General features: G+C 41.5%; 1 protein-coding gene across 2 annotated transcripts in view; it reads right to left on the bottom strand.

Annotated features, from left to right (window-relative positions):
* The window catches only part of SYT14 (synaptotagmin 14), a 348,909-nt gene that overhangs the window by 186,400 nt on the left and 141,299 nt on the right, over window positions 1–21,210 (bottom strand). For both annotated transcript variants that reach the window (XM_077485715.1, XM_077485716.1), the window contains exon 4: window positions 13,746–13,940. In XM_077485715.1, coding sequence (XP_077341841.1) covers window positions 13,746–13,940 — 195 coding nt within the window. The remainder of the gene's footprint in view (window positions 1–13,745; window positions 13,941–21,210) is intronic.

Below are 21,210 nucleotides of genomic sequence, written 5' to 3'. Positions count from 1 at the left end.
GGGGGAGCTGGGGTGTTGTGTGTGCTGCTTGTCACCTGGGGGGGGGGGGGTTGTTGCCGCAAACCTGTCACCTCTGGGGTTGGGGGCATGTGCGGCCTTTCACCATTGGGCCTCTTCTCCCTCTTCTGCCCCTTCTTCTCAGTAGGTAAGTTGACTACAGAGAAGAAAGGGGGTAAAGGACTGGGAGAAAGGGAGCGTGTTCCCTCTGGTGGTGGGAGGGTGGCAGTGCAGGTTATGCTGGTTTGCTCGCCTGCTGCCCACCTACCGCCCTATGGCCCAAGCCCTAACAAGTCACCGACCAGCACCGGTCTGCAGCTTGGGGGTTGGTGACTCCTGCGCTAAGGCACCTGAACAGAGGCAGGTTACCCAGGGAAGGTTTAGACAAGTTCAGAAGACAAATGCAGATACAGGAGAGAAGGAATATAGAGATGGCCAAGCAGGGTAAGGGTAAACAGCCAGCAACTTTGTCAATGGTCATTGAACCCTTTGCCAACCAGTCAATGGAACACCACTAGCAGGTGGCTAACCTCTGATAGACTGCTGGAAAACCATGCCGTTTTTTTCCCTTGTATCTATGGGGAAGCCATGGTTGTTACACTAACTGAACTTCAAACTTTTGCCTTTGTTCATCTCCATTATTTGGTGGATTGGAGGGCTAGTAGTTTACACAAAAAGGATTTGTGTTTTTATTTAATATGACCCCAACTCTGCTTTAAAAATAGATTCAACTTAAAGTGGTTGTAAACTCTCCACCCTCCCCCACAACTTTGTCCCATGTAAATCAGCATAAAAAAAACCCGAATGAACACTGCTTGTAGATATCTCCTTACTACTTAGTATTGTTGTAATCCTTGTTCTGTAGAATGAAGTCACTGAGCATGCCCAGATCTCCCCTGATTTAAGGCACACTCTCTATGTGCTTATCTATCTGTTATCAGGACTTCCTACGGCACAACAATGAACTCTTAATCACTCAGAGCTTCCTCCTACACATCATGTGACCACGTGACCTCGCATACAGTCTAAACTTGGCCATTACTGCAGTCTTATCAGCTGAAGCTGATAAGTCTGACAAAGGGAAACATTAGACATCGGCACAAGTAAATACTATGAAATAAACAAGTAAGCTATGAACAGGGTTGCCATAGAAATGTTGGATTGAGAAGGAGGCTTGGTTAACAGTACAGGAAGTGCTTAGTGTAAGGGCGGAAATACACTCCACTGTGGACTCAGAAAACAATACTTAAGATGGCGCTGCCTAACCCCTGGAAACAATTTTTTTTAAAGTTTCTTTAAACAGTAAGTAATATGCAATTCGGGCTGGATTACAGTGGCTATAGTCTGATGATGACTTATTATAATGGACTAAATGAAAAGAAGCTTCAGAGTGGGAGAGTTTACTTCCTCTTTAGGTATGTATTCTTAACACACAAAAAAAGTCCCCTTCTATTGCTATCAGCTTCTTAAAATTACTTTTTCTTGCTGATTTGATATAATTTCAAAGGATGGCTATGTTAATTTTACAAGGTCCTACTAGTACTGTATGTAGGAATGTAGCCACCCTCTCTTGCTCACTCCCAAGATAGACTATAGACTATGGGATTTGTAGTGTGCATAGAGCATTGTACATGACCACTAACATGCATTGCTCATCCCCAGTGGATGTGAGGGACAAGAGGAGAGATTTGGGAGCTCACAGAGTACTTTACAAGAAAGCAGAAAAGCACAGCAATAAACAATTTCATAAAAAAACGATCATAGTTGATGTGTATAGATTTTTTTTCATTTCATCACTGCATTTTTGCAAGAGCAAGAGATATTTTCTGTACTTGCTAAAATGTTCCAACTAATGCAGATCTAAGGACTGATAAGAAGCAATACATAACATTTTTTGTTTGTGGGTTTAGTCAGGGCTTGACAAATCCCAGGTTCCAGGTCGCCATGGCGACTAGAAATTTCATCCTGGCACCTGGGCTTTTGTCAGCCCATTCCCGGGCATAAGCAATTCCTAGTTCTGGGAAGGCGTCTATTGATGTCCTCCCAAACCCCACCCCCTGCACGTCCCCAGCATGCTCTGTAAACGCTGTGCCCTACGGACACAGCTGATCACAGATCGAGGTAAAGGGCCAATCACAGCGGCCCTTTACCATGTGATCAGCTGTGTCCAATCGCAGCTGATCACATTGTAAACAGACTTGCTGGCTATCTGCTGGTTACCGGCAATTCTGACAGACACATTTAGACTGATAATCAGTGCTGCCCATCAGTTCAGCCTCACTTATTTGCATTATTTTCTAACAGAAAAAAAGAAAAATACCACCAAAAGAAAGCTCTGTCTGTCTAAAAAAAAAAAAAAGATAAAACTATCATTTGGGTACAGTGTTGAATGACCGTGCAATTGTCATTCATAGTACGACAGTGCTGAAATCTGAACATTGGTCTCGGCAGGAAGGGGGTGAAAGTGGCTAGTAGGCAAGTGGTTATCCTCTAAAAAAAAAAAAAAAATTGCTTTATGTAGCGTTTGGTTGCTACTAGTAACTAACATCCACCATATCTGTTGTGTTACACTATGCGATTTATTATTGCACTTTGTCTTTAAGCTCTGTTTCCTTCTGTCTAACTGAACCCTCTCTCCCACTGTAGTTCTGTATATCCCCCTCCCCTTCCACTCACTAGTTCATTGCTCAGTATACCATCATTGCTGTAACATCTTTCCATATGGCTTACAACACCAACGTTTTTCTGTCTATGAATATCCATCATTAAAACTGAACATTTGAAAGGATTCATAGTCTGTTTCTCCATACAGTGAGTTATTCATTGAGTTAAGCTGTGAATTGATGGAAGGGATAACTAGAACACCAGGTCATGTAAGCCCTATATGAAGCTGGAGATAAAGTTTATGGCTTTGTAGTTGAATCAGACCAATGTCACCCTGCTGTCAGAACTCCATCTATCACTTCTGAGACAATGAACAGTAATTTGCGTTGTTTTGTTTTATTTATTGGGGGATATAACTTGGTTGGGGCAAAGGAAATATGGGTGTGATGCCCATAGAACAATTGCTTTGCCATCATAGAACAAAAAAGGTTGAGCTGTGAAGTATTAATGTACAAATAATATCTACAGTCACTTCCCCTGCATAAAACCATGCAGACTATTTCTCCTCCTCTGCGTATCTCCTGCAGAATGTTGCTCCCAGGACTTTCACCCTCCTGCACAAACTTCCACTGTAGATCATTACTTTTCCTGTCACATAATCCTCTTTTGACAAAAGAGACCACTCTAAACAATCCCAGCTGCCAGCTAGAATTGGTTGCACTGTTACTAGGCCAGAGGTCTGCAGTACCTCTTCCTGGTGGCCTAGTAATTTAGTAGCATGTGCTGGTTGGTGGACTACTGTTCACAGATAGTCCGGCCTACAAATCCTGTGCCCTCAGGCGACATCGATTTGATACTTTCCCCACCGTTTCTCCTCTGGCCTCGCACCCAGCACCCCTGGCATGCCTCCTCCAGAAGTCCACTGTGGCCCACTCAACGACCTTCTCTTGCCCAGAGTCCATGATGGAGAACTTTAACTGGAGATACTTTCCGACAGCTTCTCCAGCCCCTCAACCATGACCGTGTATGGACAAAGATCCTTCATCTATGACCGTTTAAACATGAAGCTCCTTCACAGCTCTCCCGTGGGGCCACTGCTGCTGCCTAGTATTCCGTTCTCCACGTCTACGGGCCGACAACTCCTCCCCAGCAGGCTGTTACCTTAGCTTATATGGGAGGCCTTGCTATTCTGCAAGGTTTGGCTGTTCCACAACTCAGCATGATTTGGCATGCTGAAATCATGTGGGGACTTTTCTGGGTTTTGACTGGATGTTAGGGATCATAGCAGAAGTTCGGTGTAAGAAATGCATGTTGATAAGGGGAGTGTAGAGGTGGGCGGGGAGTCTACTGACATCACAACTCCACCCACTGAGCCCTGGAAAACAGACCCACCCACAAAATCTGCAGTTTTTCGGGTCTCATAGCAGACAGAGAAGAGACATTTGACAGATAAGTATACATGCAGGAGGCATGTATATCCGTCTAGATAACCAATATTGCAGTAGTTTAGAAAGGATGAGAGTGGCTTTACATCCACTTTAATGACAATGAAACTTGCATAAAAAAATGTCATTGCTCAGGGCTGACTACTGGGAAGATCAACAGACATCCAGTACTATTCAGTGTGTCTCTCTAGACAGCTTAACATAAAAAAATTTGTAATTATTTATCGCAGGAACGATATCTTTTTTTTTTTTACAGAAATACATTGTGCCTGCCAATAATATACATTTTTATGACATTACATAGCAACAACTGTATATGTTATTCTGTCTAAAAAGTGTAGTTGAAACGTAATAACTTTGTGTTTGTAAAAATAAAGCTTTACATAGCCATCTAGAGGCCTAACATAGGCAGTGCACAATGGATTGTGTTACTAAAAATGACCTTACTTTGGTGAAATGTTAATAGAAAAAAAAAAATGGTGATCCCATTTACATTCCCTTGGTCTACTGGCATCTGAACTTGTTTTTTGGTGCAGGTATGCCATCGATAAGTGGGGAGGATAATTGCCAGTGTAGGCAAATAAGTGTTCTAGGCTAAATAATAGGGTTTTGTACCCATCATAATTTTTTTTTCAAGTTTATTTAGGGACATAGAAGTTCAGATAATGCATGGTTATTACTGCCATCTACAGGAAATTAGTTACTGACAAACAAATAAATTGTAGACCAGCTCAGAAAAACCCATCTTACTTAGCATGCTTTAGTTGTAGCAAGCAGTACTAAGAACACACAGGGGTGGGAGGTTTCTGAATGGACTCCAAGTAAAGGATTTTACAGTTGGTACTAAAATATTTTCCTTCATCTTCACTGAGTGGGACACTCTGATAGGGCTGAAACAACTAATCGATTAATCGATTATGTAATTAATCGATTACCATTTTCATAATCGATTAATCGGCCAGTAACATAATGGGGTTAAAAAAACTAAAATGAGCACTTTATAGTACAAAAATATAATCACTACTGTAAATATTACTTTCACTGTTCTACAGTAAAAAAAAATGAATCCCTTCCAGTAATTATCTGCTTTTTTTTGTACTGTTTTTTTTTTATAAAGGGCTAATTTTAGTCTTTTTAACCCCATTATGTTACTAAACGTCTTGGCCTGGTTCACATCTATATGTTTATTGATGCTTTTTGCAGAAACGCACTACAGTTCATTTACATGGTTTCCTATGGGACACGTTCATATCTGTGCTTTTTTCAGCCACTGCATATTTGGAAAGGGTCAAGGACTTTTAACGCAAAACGGTGCTTTTTTGGTTCAATATACTTCAATGGAGAAGCTGCAGAAAAGAATGTAATGCATTTTTGCAGCAATTTGGGTTTTTAAATCTGCCCAAAACAAAATGCAAAAAAAACGCAAATTGTAATAAAATCACATGCGCAAAAATCAAACAGCACCGCAAAAAGCACTGCAAAAACAGATCAAAAGCAAAAACTGCACGGGTGTGTACCGAGCCTTATGCTGGCCTCACGGATCAATTTTCAAGTGAGAATATTCAGATGAAAAATCTTTGTACATTCGTTGAATGGAAGAATTTTTTTTAGAAATTTTCACTTCATTTCTGAACAAAAAGCACGTACACTGTCCGAAAATTCCTTTCAGACAGTTTTCTGTTTTCTATGATTTCCAAATTTTCCTGTCACTGTGGTTGAAAATGAACGTCAATTTGACCCACTTTTTTTTTTAAGGTTATTAACCGATTAATCAAAACAATAATCGGCCAACTAATCGATTATGAAAATAATCGTTAGTTGCAGCCCTACACTCTGATGTCACTTCCGGTCGCCTGGATTCCATGCTGGTCCTGAGAGCACAACCCTCCATCTTGGATCAGAGAGACATAATTTACCACCGCTGGTCGGCTGGAACTTCCACCTGCAGCTGTCTTTCTCCCAGGAGGCATCCCAGTGGAAGTTATGGATTCATTAATATGCCTGTTTTTCACTTCCATCTTGTAAGCGTTTTTAACCCTTCCTTGTCATTAAAGTGTTTTATTACTGCACTTAGAAGCACATTCTTCTCGGCTTAGTTTCTATTGAACCATCTATTAAGTCTTTTGGGGTCCGTGCACACTGGGCTAAAAAAAAACGCCAGTTTTGTGCAGGAGTTTAGGAGCTATTATAAACGGAGGCCAGGTACTTGTACTACATGTTTTTTAAATGCATTAAAGCACATATAATGAATGTATAACAAGAATGACTACATATATTTATAAATCATTTTGATGACAATGTTATTTTAGATCGTAACAAACATCCGGAAAGCTGTTGTTATTTTGCATTATTATTCTGGACTTTCAACAGGCTTGGCCATGCCAGGAGCTGAATATCGAAAAGCGGATTGTATATATCTAGCCCAGGAGAGTTTGAGGATGTAATTTATGTTCATACATGTCTCTGCTGACGATTTTCCAAGCCTGTCCCAAATTCCAGTGGCTGGAGGGTTTCAACTGAAAATAGGCAAGACCAGGGCATAACTTCAAATGTTCAGGATGAATCTTGGCAGATCCTACAAAACCTCAGACTTTCATCTGGAAAGGATTGCCTATTGGAGATATTCATGAACAAGTTATGAGCCAGCAGGCATTTTTAATGAAGCAGGAAGTATGCCTCCAGTGATAAGGCTCAAAAAAGTTAAGCACCAGCTGTAAGGGTTTTGGGCACATGTTGATGACTGAATGCCTGGGATTTGTTTAGCCCTGTTTTGAAAGTATATTAGCATAAAACTCAAATGTAAAGACAGTTTCATATAAATTACCATAAAATAGAAAATATGATGCCGATTATGTGCAACTCACTTTTACTATTGAAGAATCGGATGAGGAAGGGTTTCATGGCAGAACTCAGAACCAGAGCAATGTCAGGGGTTTGAAAGAGGATTTGTTTGTGTTATGGGGATGGGGTGATCTTCATAGCCATCTAGAAGATGATTGACACTATACTGTTTGATTACTCGGGCATTAGATATCACACACATACATTTGTCGATGAGCACATATAATCTATAATGTGAGATCTTAACACTTTTAATAAAGCTGCATACTCTTTGAAATATCATTGGGAAACCAATTAGAAACATTCTTCCAGCCAACCTACATTAGTCAGTTGCATGGGTTCCTTTGTACTTCACGTTTGCACTTCTCCCTTATTTAATAGGCATGTGTCTGGGTATTAATGACACAGTAATATGAAACGTACAGTATTACAGTAGCATCACCAGAGCTAAAGTCCTCCTTGCATTAAATAAATACTAAACAAATATTAAATAAAAACAGTGCTAAAAAGCAAATAAAAATAGAAACAAACAATTGATGGTAATGAAACCATAGGGCAATGGCAAACACCACGGCCAACAGTCTTTATGTAGCAGATGGATATGTGAACAGTTCAGATAATTCACAGTCACTTTTCTCTAAGCGTGCACCTTCCACCAGAGTAAGAATGCAATTATCCACCTCGTGAAGCACACACCCTTCTGCGGTACAAACTCACCAGACGCCGCTAGAAAGAGAGCCTTGTATCAGTATACAAACACCGCTCTGTGCTCACACCCCACTTATCCAGAAGGTCCACTGGTATAGGTACTCGGATTATATAACACAAGGATAGATGTACATAGCGTAATCCTGTTTATTATAATGCAAAATTCCCATACAGCAGAAACCCCCCTTAATCCTAGCTGCTTACATTTATAATACAATCAACGAGCATAAAGAAATAAAATAGAGGGCGCTATCACCATCTCCAGCCGTCCGCTGGAAGTGTGTTGTTCCTTGCAGACACTGTGTTACACTTCCAGGTAGAAGGCAGAGCGTGGTGGAGTGCACAACGTCACTTCCGGTTTCCGTGCTGGTCACAACCTGACTGACAAAACCGGTCAGTGTGTGACCAGCACGGAAACCGGAAGTGACGTTGTGCGCTCCATCGCGCTCTGCCTTCTACCTGGAAGTGTAATACAGTGTCTGCAAGGAACAACACACTTCCAGCGGACGGCTGGAGATGGTGATAGCGCCCTCTATTTTATTTCTTTATGATCGTTGATTGTATTATAAATGTAAGCAGCTAGGATTAAGGGGGGTTTCTGCTGTATGGGAATTTTGCATTATACTAAACAGGATTACGCTATGTACATCTATCCTTGTGTTTTATGATACAATCCGAGTACCTATACCAGTGGACCTTCTGGATAAGTGGGGTGTGAGCACAGAGCGGAGTTTGTATACTGATACAAGGCTCTCTTTCTAGCGGCGTCTGGTGAGTTTGTACCGCAGAAGGGTGTGTGCTTCACGAGGTGGATAATTGCATTCTTACTCTGGTGGAAGGTGCACGCTAAGAGAAAAGTGACTTTAAATTATCTGAACTGTCCACATATCCATCTGCTACATAAAGACTGTTTGCTGTGGTGTTTGCCATTGGTTTCATTACCATCAATTTTTTATTTCTATTTTTATTTGCTTTTTAGCGCTGTTTTAGTATTTATCTGATGCAAGGAGGACTTTAGCTTTGGTGATACTACTGTAATACTATATTTATATTTATCTAAACAGTCGATTAGTTTTATTTTATGTTTTGATTTCATCTCTATTTTATATTGGTAATTTTATATTTTGATTTTTTGCTTTATCTATTTTTTTTACATTTTATGTTTTCTTGGTTTTAAAGTCTGAGACATCGACATATGACAGTGCTCGACAAAACCCGGTCGCCAGGTCGCATTGGCGACTAGAATCAGCGACCTTGCGCCTGGGGCAGCATAGCTGGGGGTATCCCATCTCCGTGGACCCCCCCCCCCCCGCGCGCGCGCGCGCGATCGCGTCGGGCCGCGCCGCAGGCAGGCCGGTAATTGAGCCCCCGGCTTTGAGGCCTTCTGTGATCCTATGGTTCCTTCTGGAATCTGGCGCCCTCTTGTGGTGGCCGTTGGAATTACAACCAACAATGCTAATGGGATTGCCTGCCAGTCTTTCTCCATCCCTTTACTTAGAACCCCTAAACAAAACAAAAAAAAAATATATATATATATATATTATAATTATATATATATATATATATATATATATATATATATATATATATATATATATATATATATATATTATTTTTTTATTATTTATTCTAACACCCTAGAGAGTAAAATGGTGGTCGTTGCAATACTGTCTGTCACACCGTATTTGCACAGCGGACTTACAAGCGCACTTTTTTTGGGGAAAAAATTTTTATTTAATAAAAAAAAAAGACAACAGTAAAGTTAGCCTAATTTTTTTTTTTTATATTGTGAAAGATAATGTTATGCCGAGTAAATCGATACCCAACATGTCACGCTTCAAAATTGCGCCCGCTCATGGAATGGCAACAAACTTTTACCCTTTAAAATCTCCATAGGCGACGTTTAAAAAATTCTATAGGTTGCACGTTTTGAGTTACAGAGGAGGTCTGGGGCTAGAATTATTGCTCTTACTCTACCGATCGCAGCGATACCTCACATGTGTGGTTTGAACACCGCTTTCATATATGCGTTCGCTTCTGCACGCAAGCTTGGCGAGACAGGGCGCATTTAAAACATTTTTTTTTCTTATTTTAACTTTTATTTTAATTTTTTTCACTGTTCTTTTAAAAAAAAAAAAAATGTGTGTCACTTTTATTCCTATTACAAGGAATGTAAAAATCCCTTGTAATAGAAAAAAGCATGACAGGTCCTCTTTTATATATGAGATCTGGGGTCAGAGAGACCTCACATCTCATATTTACACTAAAATGCAATTTAAAAATGTCCCTCTAAGAGCTATGGGCAATGACTTGGAGACAGGTGGGGGGCTGGGGGCTATCTTCCCCTCACTCGTCTCCATGTCAGGCCAGGGACAGGTCCAGATCGCCGTCACGGACCTGGCTCCTAACTTTTTTAGCTGGCTCCTAGATTCCAAGCAAATTTGTCAACCCCTGACATATGATATTGAATAGTTTAACACATCTGCCTGCTGCTGGCACTGTAGGATTGAGGTGGCGCTGAGTGGGTGACCCATAGGCCATAGTTATACCTCATTTATCTAAATATGAAACATACATCGAGGCGCCTTCTGGTCATGTTACATCTGGGTCCTAGCTTCAGGATACCAGGTTCATCTCTCAGCAGCAGTGGAACGCATGCCGGTTCTCAGCGCGAGCGGAGTGGAGTGCAGTCTCCATCAGCCTACACATGAATGGAGTAGTGATGTTCCATTGCTCTCCAGTCATTAGGGCAGGGGTTCAGGGGTTCGTCCTTACCAGGCGGTCCTTTTTTCTGCATTAGAGATCAGGATCTGGCTATATCTCATAGGGTACCCGTGGCACAAAATTTACTCCAAGGAATTACAAATCTTTTGGTAGATAAAATAGTTCTTAGTTATGCATTTTAAATGCAAAATAAGATTTTTTACTGAAGTTCCTGAAAACTGCACATTTAATTTGTTTGGAAAGAAGAAACATGTGTCGGGCTATTTTAAACAGTCCTCTCCTGATAATAAAATAATAAAAGAAAGTCAGTATAATGTTGTTTTTTCTTCTCACGCTTCATAATAACTAAGATGAATCTGTAAAAAAAAAAGCTCCACGTTCTAATTTTATTCATTCAGTATGCGAGACTGAGAAAAAAGGAACTGCGTCACCCTGCAACCCAGCAGAATTCTTTACATTTTATTTGCCAAGGTTAAACTTCATTCCTCTCTGATTTGCCAGTGACAGATGCAGTCTTAGCAGGAGGTAGACATATATACATGAAGACGTACTGCACAGCATTATAAGCAACTACTAATTATAAAACAACAGATTAAGTAGCAATATACTAAAGATATATAACATATGTCCAAGGTCTAAGTTACTGTTCCACAGTTTAGAGGGATCCTGCACTTTTTCACGCTGGAAAAAATAACAGGTTATTATTAGTGTGGGAAACCTGAAGAACATCTACCACCTTCCCTCCTTCCCTGTGCTCTCTCTGAACCAAGGGCCAAGCAACCCAAGATTCCTGTTTATCTCTTCAGTAGCTAAGCGACTCAACATTTACACATGATGGGGCACCCATTCCCCATTCTTCCACTTTGGCCTGGCTACTGGATGATCCATTAATGGAAGTATCGGGTATCTCAACAGGATTGGGTGGCCGTAGATGTGAAAGAGAGAGAACTGGAAGGTAAAGTGGTTGTAAAGGCAGAAGTTTTTTTTTGTTTTTATCTTAATGCATTCTATGCATTAAGATAAAAAACCTTCAGTATACAACAGTCCACCTAATATTTACCTGAGCCCCATCTTGATCCAGCGATGTTGCACGAGAGCCTCGGCTGTCCAGGACTCTCCCTCCTGATTGGCTGAGCCACAGCAGCGGGTGCTAATGGCTCCCACTGATGTCAATCAAAGCCAGTGAGCCAATAAGGAGAGAGAGGGGGTGGGGCAGAGCCACGGCTCCGTGTCTGAATGGACACACAGAAGTGGCTCGGCTTGGCTCGGGTGCCCCCATTGCAAGCTGCTTGCTGTGGGGGCACTCAGCAGGAGGGAGGGGCCAGGGATGCCTACGAGGGACCCGAGTAGAGGAGGATCTTGGCTGCTCTGTGCAAAACCACTGCACAGAGCACATAAGTATAACATGTTTGTTATTTTTAAACAATGCAATATTGCAGAATATTTCTTGTTTTCATGCACCAATCCCCAGTGGCATATTCTATAACTGTATCTCACCTTGGGTCCTGTCTACAGAAACTGAATAAAACTGTCTGAAATAGTGGACTGGGCACAAAAATTTTCTCCTGTAATAAAGGATCACCATAGCAAAAAATATTGTATTCTGGTAACTATATGTTTTTTTTGTATATTTTACATACTTATATTTTTCTTCATACTTCTATGCAGACCAAGGTGTCCATCAAAAGTGGAAGTTAGGACAGAGTATGTGAGAGAGTAGTTTATAATGATCAGCTTTGATTGATATGATTTAAATATAAAAAGAAAGATCTGCAGCTCTAAGTGCTTTGAAAGTGTTAGCTGGCATTAGGCTTTCACTTGGTTACTTAACCCCTTGCCAATGCTATTTGTGCCATGATGTTCAAGGCCTGTAGGATCATTCAGCACTGTGATTGGCTGCACAGAAAAGAGATCAAGAGTCTGTCCTACCAGCTCACAATGATCAATAATAAACTCAATGAATAAACTCCTCTCAGTGCTTTCAATTGAATGGAGTGATACATATCACTCAGTGAATCAACACAGCTGCACTCTATAACTTAAAATACCAAACTGCTAGTGAAACGTCTAGAAATAGTTGCGCTGTGTAAACAAACTTAAAAACATATAATATGTTCATAAAATTGCATAAATTAATAAAACTTGTGAAGTCCAAAGTTGTGAAACAATAAATAAAGTCCACAGATGTATTTTGAGACAACATTAATGGATCTGATGCACAGTGCTCATAAAATAGTGTCCATCATTCATAAATGTGAGTGCAACAAATTTTTGATCAGTGAGCCCACAACCTGTGTGCATCCTGCCTCTTACCTGAAAGACAAACCCCAAATTATAGGAGGTCTCACATGGCATGAAGATGAAACAATGGGGCATACACTCAAAGGACATAAAATGGCACTCCACATCGAGATGGGACTGTATAACCTTCCAATTTCTCTGTGATGGCTCAATCAAGAAGAGAAAGTTCTGAGTATTACTGTTTAAAAATGTATTGAGCGAAGATTAAAAAACTACTTACAAAATGCATTTCTTGTTAACATGCAATATATCAGAAAATGCTGCTGGTGCCGGCTCCAGCAAAGCATGGGTGATGTCAGCACAAGCTCCACCCTACCCCGGTGACGTTTCGTCTAAACAGGCGACATCAAGGGGATCAATTTGTTGCACCCATGCTTTGCTGAAGCCAGCACCAGCTGCGTTTTCTGATACATTGGATGTTAACAAGAAATTCATTTCGTTAGTAGTTTTTTTAATCTTCACTCAGTACATTTATAAAAGGTAATGCATTATTGGAGGTTTCTCTTCTTGGTTGAGCCATCATAGAGAGACAGGAGGAGGATTATACAGTCCCATCCTGATGTGGAGAGCCATTTGATGTCCTTTGTGTATATCTGTCTGTCCAACAGAAGCCAGCCATTTAGACCGCTTCTGTCAGATGTGCATGCTGGAAAACCAGCAGCCGACTCACTCCTGATCAGCGCTCTCAGCTAATAGCAGACAACGCTGATAGAAGTGGTCTGGCGGGGGGCTGTCCCCTTGTCAGTGCACAACAACTCAGAGGAGATCACTGAACTAACCTCGCATGGTTAGTCTAGCGGATCTGACCAGAGCTGTCAGTTTATTTCGTGCAATGCAGTGGGTTGTACCCGGCTTTAGGCTGGCCATAGATTATGAAATTTTCTTTCCTTGATCACTTATTGGCTGCTACAGTGATCCCAAGATCAGGAACGTATCCTACCTAATCCGTGACCAGGGCTGTTGGTGACAGCACATTCACAGTGTTTGGAGCAGAAGGCTGAACAATGGTCCAAACTTCTCACCAGGGTCCGTACTTAAGTACCTTTGCCACTGGTGTGTGTTGATTGAACAATATTATCAAAATTAAAAAAAAAAGCAGCTGGACAATGTGCCATTGCATCTTACCTTCATCTGCAGAGACCTCGCTGCTGTAGCCATCGTACTCTGCAGACAGCGGGCTATACTTTTGCCTGGTTTCCCATGAGTAATTCTGTTGCTTGTCTGAAGCAGGCCGAGAGCCATGAAGCCGGCTCATTGCTTCATGATATTTACCAAGACCTTCATCTTCACTCTCGGACGACGAGCCATGCAGGTCTCGGCCTAGTCAAAGTAGATAAACAAAGCTAGAAAGTTTATTTTGGTAGTCAGTAAATCTGAAGATAAGTGTGTATACTTCTGTAAGATAAGTGTGAAAATATGAAGATAAAAGTTACTTCTAAAGAGCAATATTATTAAAAAGCCAACTTTAAAGCATATCTATGGTCAAAATGTAAAATATTATAGTTATTTCCACATTGTATTTTAATCATTTTCAGCCTAACCCTTTATCTAAACAATCTTGAAGTTTGAAAAGGTTTTGAAGAACACCACACATTTACTTCCTTAAATTCTGTGACATATATTTGCTGTGCCCTATACGCAAGAACTGCTGTGTCACACAGCCTGCCTTCTTAACTACAGAGATGCAGGGAAGGGAGTTTTAGGAGGTGGAGTCTGTACAGGAATCAGACCTTGGAGGCAGCAAGGTACCATGGGATATGTAGTTCTTAAAAATGAAACGTAAGCCAAATGAATTAGAATAGGAGAAGCTGGAAAGCATGCAGGGAACCCAAGAAGTTGTGGAAAGAGGTGGATGTTATAAAATGAAAAAGTGTACGACACTGAATACAGAACTCTGAATAAGCCACATACTGTATATCTGTTTAAATGCATTCTATTTAAAATAAATACCACAAGCTCTGCTTTCCTAAATAAAGCCACACAATTGATTTAGTGTTCAAGTGATTTTTTTTTTTTTAACTGAAAACGGAAAAATACAATTGAGTCCATTTTACCCACCATACACCCCTACTGTGCCATTAAAAAAAAAAGTATTTTACAGGTCATCGGGCTTCAGGAGGCAGGCAATGCAGGAGGTTCCAGCCTAGCAAAAATCCTGACAGCAGTAATCACCTGCCTGAGATCTCTCCCATTAAACCAGCATAAATCCCTATCATTTTCACCCATTAGCTAAAAAATAGACACTCCTAATGCAATTCAGTAGTCAGCTGATTAACAACCGCTCACTATAAAGTCAGATTTTAGTTAATTACATCAGCCTAACTGGAAAATAATTAAGTTACCTTAGAAAGGAACTAAAGAATAATTCTATATACTTTAGTCAAGTGCTCTTTAAAGTAGAACAACAGGCAACCTTTTTTTTTTCATTTTGGACAGAGTTAATGGGTGAGTTAAAATAATAACCCTTGCCAGGCTTTTTATTTTTTATTTATTTATTTATTGTCATCTGCCTCCCACTGGAGAGATTTAGCTTCAGTTTCTGACCCATAGCCAAAACAAGAAGTGAGGGGAGATCCCTGCAAATTAAGGAAATTCCTTGGGCCACCAAGGTCATCATAACTAGTGTCCCTTTCAATGGTAATGGTAAATTTCAATGGTAATAGTAAACAGGACACAAGGAGAGGGTGAACTTCCCTGACAGGCACGCAGACCACAATAAAAACCTAATAGACTTTTTAGCCCCTTCTCCACTCTATCCAAAACAAAAACAAAAAAGTTTTGCATTTAGTTATGATTTAACCACTTGCTTACTGGCCACTTTTACCTCCTTCCTGCCAGGGCCAACTTTCAGCGCTGCCGCACTTTGAATGACAATTGTCCAGTCATGCAACACTGTACCCAAATGAAATTTTTATGACTTATTTTTTCCGCACAAATAAAGCTTTCTTTTTGTGGTATTTAATCACCACTGGGTTTTTTTGATTTTTCGCAAAAAAAAAACAAAAAAGTGAAAATTTTGAAAAAAAAAATGTCATAGTTTGTTATAAAAATTTGCAAACAGGTAATTTTTCTCCTTCATTGATTTGCACTGATGAGGCGGAAAAGAAGGGGCTGCACTGTTGGGCACTGATGAGGCTGTACCGATAGGCAGCACTGATAAGTGACACTGTTAATGAGGCACCGATGGACACTGATAGGTGGCACTGATTAACAGTACTAATGGGCACTGATTAGCAGTACTGGTCGACAACGTTGGGACCAATGTCCCTTTAACAGAAGCCAGTTATCAGCTTTCCTCTTTTCTCCTCATGCTGTCAGGGTCAGGGAAAAAAAGCCGATAACCAGCTTCTGTTTACATTGTCATTGGCTGACAGCCAATCATGTGGGTAAAGGGCTTCTGTGATTGGCCCTTTACTCTGATCTGTGATCAGCCAAGTCTGAAGGACTTGGTGATCACAGAGTGCGCCACCTGTATGGGCAGCGCAAGCACAAGAGGACGTTTATTACCGGCCTCCCTATATTGTAAGCCCACACTGTTGCTGTCTTTCCGCTATAGCGTGCAAAGGAAGGGGTTAAATACACTGTCACCTTGTCTGTGCAGGGTACAGTGTTTCCAAAAGGCCCCCAACTCTATTATACTCAACTTGCCAGCACTCCCCCATCAGTTCTTCCTCCTCCACAGCCAACACTAAATGCAAAGTGTCACCTGGTTTCAGAGAGTGGTGATGTGGCCTCCTCTGTCCTGTGTCAAAGCCCAGGCCTAGCAATTTGTTACTAGAGCTACTAGGTAGGAGATCTTGTGCTAACCAGTATTAGGGAGTGTAAGTTATTGTCACCAACTGTGATGGAGACAGGAGTGGTGAGTGCTGACAACATTAGTATCAGGGATTGACACACTGTCACGCACCAGTGATGTCAACAGGAAACCTGACAATCACCTTAATGGAGTTTTCAGAGCCAGGCATGGACTATTTTTAAAATCAGCTTGGACCAATGTAACTACGTACAGTGGGTATAGAAAGGAATCACCCTCCCTTTAAAATAATCAAATGTTGCTTTGCAGCCTAAAATGAAAAGACACAATTTTTGTTTTATCCAGCTGTATTTACTCTGTGCAACTTATAATATCCAACTGAAAGATATAACACCAACATGTCAGAAAATAACAAAACAAATTCAAAAACAGAATCACAGAGTTGGAAAAAGGATCACCTCCCTCCTAAAAATGACTTGTTAACTCAATCAGGTGTAGCTAATCACCTTCTCAACGGCACACAAAGCCATTTGACTTTCATCTGTGATCAGCTGTGGTCATTTTGATTAACTCAACATGAAAAGAGCTTTTCAGTCCCTGGTAGTGCAATTGAAGCAATCAATCAACAATGGGTGGCAAGACACTGTCAACAGATCTCCGGGATAAAGTTACGGACAGTCAGGAGATGGATACAGAAGGAAATTCAAAGGCTTTATCAACACCTAGAAGCACAGTGAAGTCTATTATTAGGGCTACTTTTAGACTGGGGAACTATGGGCGTTGGTGGTAAAGCGCCGCTATTTTTAGCGTTGCTTTACCGTCATTTTTGCAGAGGTTTTTCGCTAGCGGCCCCAAAAGGGTTAAAACCGCCCGCAAAGTGCCACTGCAGCGGCGCTGCCCATTGATTTCAATGGGTGGGGGTGCTTTAGGAGCAGTGTATGCACCACTCCTACAGGGCTGCAAAGATGCGGCTTGCAGGACTTTCTTTTTTTTTGCATCCTGCCAGCTCACCGCTCCAGCGTGAAAGCACGCGGGCTTTCACATTAGAGTGAGAGGAGAAGCTCTTTACAGGCGCTTTGCAGGTGCTATTTTTAGCGTATAGAGCCTGTAAAGTGCCCCAGTGTGAAAGCAGCCTTTGTGGAAGGAATTTGGTACAACACAGACCCTCCCTGATCATTTTAACCACTTCAGCCCCGGATGATTTGGCTGCTTAATGACCAGGCCATTTTTTGCGACATGGCACTGCGTCGCTTTAACTGACAACTGCACAGTGGTGCGACGCTGTACCCAAACAAAATCGTTGTCCTTTTTTTCACACAAATAGAGCTTTCTTTTGGTGGCATCTGATCATCTCTGCCGTTTTTATTTTTTCACTATAAAACACAAAAAAGAGCGACAATTTTGAAAAAAATACAATATGTTGTACTTTTTGCTATAATAAATACCCCCCCCCCCCAATTTTTTTTGAAAAAAGCTAACTTTTTCCTCAGTTTAGGCCGATATGTATTCTTCTACATATGTTTGGTAATGAAAATCGCAAAAAGCCTATATTGATTGGTTTGCGCAAAAGTTATAGCGTCTACAAACTATGGGAATGAGTTATGGCATTTTTAGTATTTTTTTTACTAGTGATGGCGGTGATCTGCGATTTTTATTTGGACTTAGGCATTATGGCAGATCGGACACTTGACACATTTTTGGGACCATTGACATTTATACAGGGATCAGTGATATAAAAATGCCCTGATTACTGTGTAAATGTTACTGGCATGGAAGGGGTTAACACTAGGGGGCGATCAAGTGGTCAACTGTGTTCCCTCATGTGTGTTCTAACTATAGGGGGATGGAACTGACAGATCATTTTTCCTAGCTAGTAGGAGCAGGCAATCTGTCTCACAGAACAGGTGTTTCCACACACACACATCCCTGCTCTGGCTCTCCTGCCCGCAGTGCAACGACGTACAGCTAGGAGGGCTCGTGGGAACATGCCAACCTGCCACAGTATAATGACGGCGGCTGGTCGGCAATTGGTTTAAGTAGAACTATAGGATTTTTTTTTTTCATAATTTGGATAGAGTAAGGCCGAGTACACACGGGCGGATTGTATGGCCTACTTAGTCCGTCATACAATCCGACGGACAGTCCATCATACTTTCGAATGAACGGACTTGACCACACACGGATGCACAAACAGTCCGTCGAAAGCTTGCGCGATGACGTGTACAGCACGTACGACGGGACTAGAAATAGGAAGTCCAATACACTGCAATGCAACCTTCCGCCGTGTAAATCCTTTCTGAGCATGCGCCATTCTTAGTCCGTCGAACTAGCCTACTCACTAGCGGATTGTCCGCTGAAACCAAAGTATGACGGACAATATTACGGAAATTCCAAAATACTTAGTACGCCAGACTGCACGCTGAAAAAGTCCGCTGAAGCCCACACACGAGCGGACTGTCCGCTGAAATGTGTTTCGGCGGACTAAGTAGGCTATACAATCCGCCCGTGTGTACGCGGCCTAAGGGATGGTCATAATTCCTGTCAGATTTTTTTTTCGCCATCTGTGTCCCATTTCCCCTCTATTACTTTTTTGGGGACAAACCAAAATGTGGGATTTTCTTTTATGCCGTGTACACACGACTGGACTTCCCAGCAGAAAAGGTCCGACGGTCTTCCCGATGGAGTCCCGACGACGTCTGTGTCCCCGTTAGAGAGATCCCCCCTCTCTATTTGTCCTGTTTTAAAAGTAATGCCGCGTACACACGACTGAACTTTCTGGCAGAAAAGGTCGGACGGAATCATTCCGTCAGATATTACGATCATGTGTGGGCTTCACCTGACGTTTTCTTTTTCAAAAACTGATGGACCTAGAAATAGAACATGTTTCAAATCTGTCAGATGGAATCAATTTCTATCGGGAAAACGTTCATTTGTATGCTGGTCCAACAGACCAAATACGACGCAAGAGCAGCTATTGGCTATTGAACTTCCTTTTTTAGTCCCGTCGTACGTCATCATGTTCGAAACGATCAGACTTTCATGTGTGGGCAAGTCAGTTCGGTTGGGAGTCCGTCTGAACTCCGTCGGCAAGACCGTCGGACCTTTTCTGCCGGAAAGTCCAGGTCGTGTGTACGCGGCATAATAGGTATAGCAGGTGCTTCAAGATAACTGTTTTCTGCAGACCTCTCTCAAATCCCGATCCCTGAGCTTCAAGACATGTGACATGGTAACAGCTTAAAGTAGAAGTAAACTTCCATCACTAAATGTTACCTATAGGCAAGCCTATAATAAGGCTTACCTATAGGTAGTGTAATTATCTCCTAAACAAGCACCGTTTCAGAGATCTTTACTGTACATGCAGCCAGTGACATCACTGGCATATGCGCTCTGAGGGAACAGCCACCCGTGCCGTGAATGGCGGCTCCCATGCGCATGTGTGGGAGCAACGTCACCGCGGCTCTGGCCAGTCACAGAGCCGGAGTCCGCAAACCCAGAAACAAGACAGGTGAAAATCGTTTTAAGGCAAGTTTCATATGATGTGCTAGTATGCACAGCGGTTTACAACCGCTTTAAAGTATATCAAACTCCAAAAGTAAAAAGGTAAATTTATTGTAGCTCACCAATCCTTAGATGTGCTTTTTTCTGTATAAGCAGCAATTTAAGCCACTACAAAGCTGCAATTTTTTTTAATTATGCCCTTTCAAATGTATGATAAAAATCTTGTTCACAAACTGAAGCAGCACAGCTGTAAACACTGTGACATTCAGCTAAATCTGGACTACAGGTATAACAATTACAGTTTCAAATGTCTTTTTTAAAAAAAATTAACAAACCCAGTCAAATCATAATTCTGCTGAAAAACAAGAAAAAATTAAATTTCTGCTAATAAATTGGTCCCATAGATTTAGGTAACTTAGTTTTAGCCTGTACTGCAAGCCACTGAGGACATCTGATCTAAGACAATTGTGTTAACCACTGAAAAACAAAAACGATATCAAGTATCCAGTAAAGGAACGCCCTGTGAAAGACCATCCTTCAATTTCATAATGATGCGGTTATTAAATATTAACTAGTGTTAGGTACATTCAGAAGTTACATTGCTGACTTAAAAATGGGGTTTGTTATATAAAACAGTTCATTGAGAACTACAAGCCATGTGCTGCAGTAGAAGATGGTAGTTGTAGTTCATTCATTCACAGATCACTGCAAATAATTGATGGGGCCATGTGGGCGGAAGCCCCACACAGCAACGCTCTTTTTAAATAGTATTCCACCTGCTGTCACAGTGGGGGATAAGAGGGGCAAAGGCAGGTCCCTTTTGGTAACATGTTAAACCCTAAATACTGGTGTAACATGTAACATGTTACCAAAGGTGAACTTATCCGTTAACTGCCTCGCATGCGCAGGCTCATGTTCTGGACCGACATCATATTACGGTGGCCCATTCAAATGGTGCATGCACGTGATCAGGAGTGCACAGCACGGCAATGTCAGTGACAGTGTGTTCCCAGGACACAACTCGTCACCAACATTGGTAAACAGCCAACGACCGCAGTTATTTACCACGTGATCTGCCGTGATCCAGTCAAGGCCGATCACAAATGTAAACACAGAGCGGTAACTGGCTGTTACCGGCTCTTCTCTCCTCACACACCGTTTTCAGTGTGAGGGGAGAAAAACCAGGATCAGTGAGTTACCGATCTGTCTTTTCTGTACTGCACCTACCTGAATAAAGAGAACCCGTCACATCGCCCCATCAGCAGTGTAATAGTCCTCATCAGTGACCATGAGCAGACACCTGTCACCCATCAGTAACCGTGAGCAGACAACTGTAAC

Source organism: Lithobates pipiens, unplaced genomic scaffold (assembly GCF_037356315.1).
Source record: "Lithobates pipiens isolate NorthernLeopardFrog02 unplaced genomic scaffold, aLitPip1_a1.2 Scaffold_18, whole genome shotgun sequence".
Classification (NCBI taxonomy): domain Eukaryota; kingdom Metazoa; phylum Chordata; class Amphibia; order Anura; family Ranidae; genus Lithobates; species Lithobates pipiens.
This window is presented reverse-complemented; position numbering and strand designations above follow the sequence as displayed.